Source organism: Bos grunniens, chromosome 4, assembly GCF_055505025.1.
Source record: "Bos grunniens cultivar Pamir isolate PY7600 chromosome 4, Bosgru_T2T1.0, whole genome shotgun sequence".
NCBI lineage: Eukaryota > Metazoa > Chordata > Mammalia > Artiodactyla > Bovidae > Bos > Bos grunniens.
The window spans coordinates 15027763-15035930 of record NC_141168.1 but is presented as its reverse complement, the minus strand read 5'-3'; the positions used below and the strand labels follow the sequence as shown (position 1 = coordinate 15035930).

Genomic DNA, 8168 nt, shown 5'->3' with positions numbered 1-8168 from the left:
AATCCTCACAGACAGAGGAGCCTGGTGGGCTGCAATCCATGGGGTTGCAAAGAGTCAGACAAGACTGAGTGACTAAGTACAGCACAAGCTTGTTTTCCCCATTAGGCACCTAACATTGTTCCTACACTTAGCAGCAGGAGATCAGCATTTCAGCATTATGTTTGAGAGCCATCTTAAGCAGCAAAATCACCAACAAAATGCAAAGAAATGCCAAAAACATGTTGCTAATTAGCACAAAATATATTTATTTATGGTATAGGAGCTGCAACAAGAAGGCAGGGTTGTTGCCTTCTTTAACCTCAGTGAGAACTGTGCTCCAGGCGACTTCAATTTTCTACTATGCGCATACATGCCCATGTTGATTAATGACCTTGAACGTGTGTGGAAATGTTGATTTTGGAGCAATACGTAAGTTTTTGTGAGTAGATGAATGCCTAAGATAGAATGTGTGAATAATGAGGGTTGACTATAGCATCCTCTTGTTGGGTCTATTTGTTTTGTGTCACTTGAGGTAATGAATTAAACTACTATGAACATTAAAACAGATCTTTGTGAGGAAGTGTTTTCAGTTCTTAGGTAAATACCTGGGAATAGAATTGCTATGTCAAGGGGGTAGGCATATCCTTAGCTATAAGAAACTGACCGAATTTTTCGTAATGGGTTTTGCTAGTGTACACTCCTTCCTACTTCTGAAGTGTCTGTTTGGCTCCTGTGGCCTTAATCAACACTGGAGGGGCCTCTAGGTTCAATGAACCATGGCCCGAATTAGAGAAGCTGCCTGTGCAATAGAGGTTCTGAGAGAAAATATCTACATACCTCTGATTTCCTCATGTGCCAGAGGCCTTACTTCATATTCAATAAACAGTCATGATAGGAACTGACAATTGGAGCTCAGAGGCTAATAGGCAGTAACTGGGTCAGTGGTGGCCTGGGCAGCTGGCAGCACAGTTCTCATGGAGATGAGCAAATCTGGGATGTGTCTTTCCTTCATGATGTAATTACTGACTCCTTGTATGTTAGTATCATTACCGGGAACTCACATGGTGAACACGGATATAAAAACTTCCTGCAACTTCCTGTGGAAATCTGTTGGGGTGGCCCCAGTAGAATCTCATTTCAATAGATTATAGATAGACACAACTTTTGGGAGGGTGATTGGATATCAGCTAAGCTATGTAACATGATTTAGGAAGCTATTACTGTGCAAATGTACATGTTACAGCTGAAGGTATCTATTGTAGCATCATTATACTGGTGAAAAACTGGAGAACATGCAATGTTCTTGAGCAAGGTACTCAATAATTACATGGTGGTTATTTTCATAAGTGAATATTTATTTAATAATCACTTGAAATGTGAGAGAGTGCTAATATAGAAAGGTTTCATATGCAAACAAACACACACATAAATATATAACAAAGAGAAAGTAGCAAGGCATTATGTTGACTAAACTAGCAAGTAAAGTCCATATAAAGATATGCATGTGTATTACAGAAAATTTTGTGTGGACATAATAGAAATTAATCATAGTATTTAGGTGTACGAGATGAATAGGAGAATCATATACTGGTGAGGGGGAATTTGTTTTCTATTCCTCTATAAAATTTTATTTTCCTACCAAGAGTTGTTTTAAATGGAAGTTGTTTTTAACAAGGTAAATATAAATACTATAAATGTAATTTTGCTATCTTACTCCGCATCCCAGCTGTCCTCACTTTTATATACTATTAATATTTGGGGGAGTCGGTCCTATATATTTCTTCTTCAGCCTGTACCTCTCACTTCAGGCAGCTCAGGGAAGTGCCCTGGTAGCATGTGGCACCTAAGGGACATATTCCAGCACAGTTGGAATGTATGAGGGTGGAGAGCCTGGAAGCATCTGTGGCATTCACAGGCTGTGGGCTTAGGGTGCATGGCAGTTTCTCCCTCAAGTTTCCCTCTTCCCAGGTTCCCATAACTGTGGACAGAGAGTATGTGGTAGGTGGAGTGAAGAGATCATCGGGAAAAGATGGGATTCCTGGGGATTGGGATGAAGGAAAACTTTTGACAGAGGCTATTTGGTGGCTGTTGGGTTTTGATATGTCTTAGAGCCAGTTGAGGTGTCTTCTGTTTGTGGGTCACTAACTCTGCAGGGCTGAATGGAATCAGGGAGACACAGAAGAGAGCAGGGTATGGCAATGCTTTGACTGTTTTGATGACAAGCAGGACTTGGGGTCTGAGGGGAGGCCAGCTGGGTGTTGAGAAACTCCTTGCCTCCAAGATTTCAAGTTTGCCCATTTCTAACTTTTCCATGTTCTAAACTTGATTAGCCTCGAGAGGAAAAGGGAAAAGTTTCTCTGACTCTAGTTTCACTGATTCCCTAGGGATTCTCTGAACTTGACAGATTTAGTTAATCAGTGAATCAGTCTCTCTGGGGACAGAGAAGTGAAGGAAAAAGGAGAGAGAGACACAGAAAGCCATGGTTGGGCTCTCACAGAACTTTTATCACTAGACTCACCCCTAATTTGCTGGTGCGAGGTGTTCCCTCTTTCCCTGAGAGTGGAGAGAACAGTAGTTTGCTGTGACCCACAGACCTTGCCCAGCACTCATCAAGCAGGGGTACTCAGGGCTGAACCTAGAGGCATAGAATTTTGCACTCCAGTCCCCTTCTCTGGAGGTGAGTGTCTGCCAGTGGGTCCCCTCTGTGAAGGAGCTAGCAGGAGAGGATTGGGATAGGAAGTTCTGGGCTTTGCTACCATGTAGAGGAAAGACACCCAGACCTTGAAGGATGGATTAAGGGAGCAGCATGGGGAACCCGTGTTTTCTTCAGAGCAGAAAGCACATTTTGCTGTTCCGAGTGCTGGTGACAGACACAGCTCTCTGTCATTACCTGAGACCCTGCTCTCTCATCCCTCCTTATTTCTTTTGTGTATGCTTCCTATTCTGTAGGGGATCCCCAGGAAGAGAGGCCACAGACTGACCAGACAAGTCCTCTGTAAAGAGTGAAAGAGTGTCCTATCCTGTAAGCAAAAGGAAAAGCAGGTCAGGATGGATGCTCTTTGTTCATTCATTGACCTGTTTGTGATTCATTCACTGATTTGTTTACTGAATAAATATTAAAAGAGTACTTGTTCACACGGTGTCAGGCTCTGTTCTTGGCACTGGCGGTGTAACGGTGAACAAGGAAGAGAAAATCCTTGAGGTACTTCAACTTCAGCTTCTGGTGAGAGCTAATAAGAGGTAAATACAACTTCAAGAGAGAACAAAGTGTGAGGAGGCACATGTGTAGCTTTAGAAAGTCTGGAAGGGCCACAGGATTTGAGATATTTGAGCAATCAGCTGCAGGTGGTGAGGGCCTTGTTGCTGCTGCTGCTGCTGCTAAGTCACGTCAGTTGTGTCCAACTCTGTGCGACCCCATAGACGGCAGCCCACCAGGCTCCCCCGTCCCTGGGATTCTCAAGGCAAGAACACTGGAGTGGGTTGCCATTTCCTTCTCCAATGCATGAAAGTGAAAAGTGAAAGTGAAGTCGCTCAGTCGTGTCTGACTCTTAGTGACCCCATGGACTGTAGCCCACCAGGCTCCTCCATCCATGGGATTTTCCAGGCGAAAGTACTGGAGTGGGGTGCCATTGCCTTCTCTGGGTGAGGGCCTTACCTTATTCAATTCTCCAGTGGAGCTCAGGGTTATCCTTTTTGATATTTTCTGACAGCCTCCCTTATTTGTAGGACTCAGGAGACAATAGAGGACTTAGATGAGCAATGTTCTGCAGTGACGTTTCCACACTTCCTATAGTACTCAGATAATAATGGGTCGAAACAGGGATGTACTACACCTTTGGATGTCTCTTCTTCCTAGAGCTAGAAATCTGAAACTCCAGAAGGCCAGCAGTTGCTACCATTAAATCATAGCTCCGTTCTAGTTTCTGGTCCCAGATTATGCAGTAGGGATGGGAGTGATGGAAGTTGGCACAAAGACAGTCCCAGCCTCTTCACGCTTCCTGTTCCCCTACATTCTGCAGTCCCCTTGTGACAAGAGGAATCATCAGTCTGAGCTGGAAACCACTAGGTTCTGCTGAGGCTCTTCCTGTTAGGAGGAGACATGCTGACTGAAATGAGAGGCAGAAAGGGCCTTTTTCCAGAATGGCATTGAAACATGTATAATATCATGTATGAAATGAGTCGCTAGTCCAGGTTCGATGCATAATACTGGATGCTTGGGGCTGGTGCACTGGGATGACCCAAAGGGATGGTATGGGGAGGGAGGAGGGAGGAGGGTTCAGGATGTATACCTGTGGCGGATTCGTTTCGATATTTGGCAAAACCAATACAATATTGTAAAGTTTAAAAAAAAAAAAAAAAGAATGAGGAAGAAGTGGAGAGCTCCCTCCAGGAAGCCTGCTGCCCAGAAGTCAGGAAAAGACTCAATAGTTTGTCTCAAAACAGCTCTTATCTTAGGACATTGACCCCATCTCCCTTCCTGTCATTCTTCCCAAGAGGCAGAAATGATAAAGGTAACTGAATTGAAATCTTTAAATGGAAGATAAGGCAAATGAATCTGCGTTCAGAGGAAGGAAGGAGAAGGAACCATGTCTCAGTGAGATTGACTAGGAATACTTTCTTGTAGGTGTTGAGATGCAGCAGTTATCACAGGGCATGGATGTAAGAAGACAGATTAGGACACTCAGAATGAAGGGGTCATGCTGTAAATGAATATGTTGTGGTCAGGGAAGTAGACAAGGTGGACAGGGGTGGTGGCAGAGTTGGATTCCAAATGTCCAGTGAATTGAGAGAAAAAAGTGATTCTTGGTTTGGTGTGTTCTTATGGATTGAATGATATTGGTGATTATTTCTTATCTTACTGGAGATACACACTTATCTTCATATATTATTTATTTGTTATTGTTCAGTCACTAAGTTGTGTCCAACTCTTTGTGACCCCATGGACTGTAGCCCACCAGACTCCTCTGTGGTATTTCCCAGACAAGATACTGGAATGAGTTGCCATTTTCTTCTCCAGGGCATCTTCCTGATCCAGTATCTAACCTGTTTCTCCCACAATGGCAGGAGTATTCTTTACCACTGAACCACCAGGGAAGCCCACGTGTTGTTTATAAAACATTTAACATCGACTTTGTACAGAGAATAGTGAAATATGAACCCAGCTGGTCATTCTGTGGAGCCTGAAAGAGCAAGAGATAATATTTGTCAACCTGTGAATGTCTTTAGTGCATTAAAATTAGCAGCCCATTGTCTCTCCTTTGCCCTCCAGATTTCAAAAAGAGCAGAAGCACCCAGCTAAATGTTGAAAAATTACTCTAGCACCACGGAATTTTATCTCCTTGGCTTCCCTGGCTCTAAAGAACTGCACAATATTCTTTTTGCCACTTTCTTTTCCTTCTACTTGGTGACAATGATGGGAAATATCCTCATTATTGTGATTGTCTGTGTTGATAAACGTCTGCAGACTCCCATGTATTTCTTCCTGGGTCACCTCTCTGCCCTAGAGATGCTGACCACAACTGTGACTGTCCCCTTGATGCTCTGGGGTCTGCTACTTCCTGGGATGCAGGCAATATCCTTGACTGCCTGTTGTGTACAACTGTATTTGTACCTGTCTTTGGGAATATCAGAGTTCATATTATTTGCTGCGATGGCTGTGGACCGTTACGTGGCTGTCTGTAACCCTCTGTGGTACACCATCATTATGAACAGCCACACCTGTCTCTGGGTGGTAATTGTGTCCTGGGTGTTTGGCTTCCTGTTTGAAATCTGGCCAGTCTATGTCACGTTTCATCTTACTTTCTGCAAATCAAATGTGCTAGACCATTTTTACTGTGACCGAGGACAGCTATTCAAGCTATCATGTGATGATAGCCTTTTCACAGAATTTATTCTTTTTTTAATGGCTGTTTTTGTACTTTTTGGTTCTTTGATCCCTACAATTGTCTCCTACACCTACATCATCTCCACCATCCTCAAGATCCCTTCAGGATCTGGCCAGTGGAAAGCCTTCTCTACATGTGCCTCCCACTTCACCTGTGTTGTGATCGGCTACAGCAGCTGTTTGTTCCTGTTTGTGAAACCCAAGCAAACACAGGCCGCTGAGTACAACAGGGTAGCATCACTGATGGTTTTAGTCGTAACCCCATTTCTGAACCCTTTTATCTTCACCCTCCGAAATGACAAATTCACAGGGGTGTTTCGAGATGCTATGAAAAGCTGCTATCGACTCCTCAAGGCTTAGCTGTTGTCAGGACCACCATGGATTCATCATCTTGGGCCTGAGTAAGCTGAGAGCTCTGATTCAAATCTGCAAGAGTCATTTTCATCATCAAGTAGTTTATGGTCTATGATGTAACTTTTAGCTTTTAATAATCACGTCCTTATTTTTCAGTGGATATATTCATTTATACACATTATTGTAGTTACAGTGGATACATTCATTTATACACATTATTCTAGTTAAAATACACCTTGCAAGATAAATTTAATAGGACTTACCAGATGGTCCAGTGGTAAAGAATCCACCTGTCAATGCAGGAGAAATGGTTTCAATACCTGGCCCAGAAGATCCAACGTGCCATGGGCAACTAAGCTTGTGTACCACAAATACTGAAGCCTGTGTACCCTAAAGCCTGTGCTCTGCAAAGAGAAGCCAAACAATAAGAAGTCTGAGCCCCAGCTAGAGAGTAGCCTTGCCTTCGACAACTAGCAAAAGCCCGTGTGCAGCAAAAAGACCCAGCATGGCCAAAAATATAATAACAGAAAAAAAAAATACATAAAATAAAAAAATAAATTTAACAACTAAAAAAGTAAAAGATGTTGATGTTTATTAAAATAACCCTGAGATATTTGAATGTGAAATGTCTAGAAAAGAATCATTCCTTCTCTGACAGCTGACCTAAATGTTTGAATCTAGGTGCTGGGTCATCTTCACCTATACTGTCCTGTGTTTCCCTGGTCTTCTCAAAGCCTCAGCTTCCCATATGATTTCCGTGAGTGATGCCAAGTCCAACTCCAACTTGAGGCTTCTGGCCCAAGGTGCAACAGTGATAGTGCCTTCCTGGAGATTTTCTCAACCAGCGGTTGTAAGAGGAATTGACGCCTTACCAACACCAAGGTTGAATGTGTTAATACAGACAAGTCTCTATCTATTATGCTAGAAGTTTGTGAAAATACTTAGCTCTAGGAAATGGATCAGAAGACTCAAGCAGATGGGGAGAGAGACATTGATGTTCCATCATTCCATTTGATTTTTGACTATGACTTGTGCTCATTTTATGAAAAATGGCAATTGTTTTTGCAAATGTAATAAATATTTCAGATGTGATTTTGCAATTTTACTCAGCATCTCAACCATTCTCACTTTTATGTAGCACTTTTGGGATTAATTTTAAATATTTTTAAACCTTTATCCCTCAATAAAAGCACCTGAGGTTTTTGAGCAGAGCTACAAACCCAATCGCCTTTGAAGACCTAGAGGGAAACGTATGGCTGAACAACCCCACTTGGAATGCATGCATGTTGGAGAGATGGGAATGGGCCATGGCATTAACACATTGGCAGTAGAGTAGGTGGCAGATCCTCTCTGTGGATCTCTGACCCGGATCCATGAATATGACCAGAGGGTGTGTGTCCAGAGAGGGCAGTGATCATCTGGGAAAGGTGGGCTTCTTATAACCCTGGAGATGAAGAGAGAATTTGGACAGAAGTCTGTTTGGCCACTAGGTTTTTGACAAGCGTCTTGAATCCACTGGTGATTTCACAGCTTGGGGGTGGCTTAGGCTCTGTAGGGCTCCATGTAGTCAGGGAGAAGCACATAGCAGCTGCATTGGCTGATTTTGACAGCTGGGAATGTGTGATAGTGGGTAAGGAAGGTGCAGGGAGTAAGGCAGCCTGGGTGTTGAGAAGCTTCTGACTGGGAGCTTTCAATCTTGCCCACTGCACAAAACATCCATGGTCTCCAACTTGATTAGCCTCAGGTGGGAAGAGTGGAAGTTTTTTCAGCTTTTCCTTGACTATATCCCTGGTGTGTCTCTGAACCTGTGCAAATTTTTTCCTCAGTGAATAACTATCCTTGGGGGTAGACAAGGAAGAGGAGGAAAGAGGCAGAGAGAATGAGAGACAGGGAGACAACCTGATTCCTCTTGGCACCATTATTTCTGTACTCTAAGTTTCTGCACTTGGCT

The 8168-nt window shown here is 43.2% G+C and overlaps 1 protein-coding gene across 1 annotated transcript; it reads left to right on the top strand.

The window, feature by feature from the left end:
• Positions 1–5269: 5269 nt before the first annotated feature.
• Positions 5270–6223, top strand: LOC147373661 (olfactory receptor 9A4-like). The gene has a single exon (XM_086395160.1). It carries the CDS (start codon positions 5279–5281, stop codon positions 6221–6223), a length of 945 nt encoding a protein of 314 aa, XP_086251286.1. The 5' UTR covers positions 5270–5278.
• The last annotated feature ends 1945 nt before the right edge of the window (positions 6224–8168 follow it).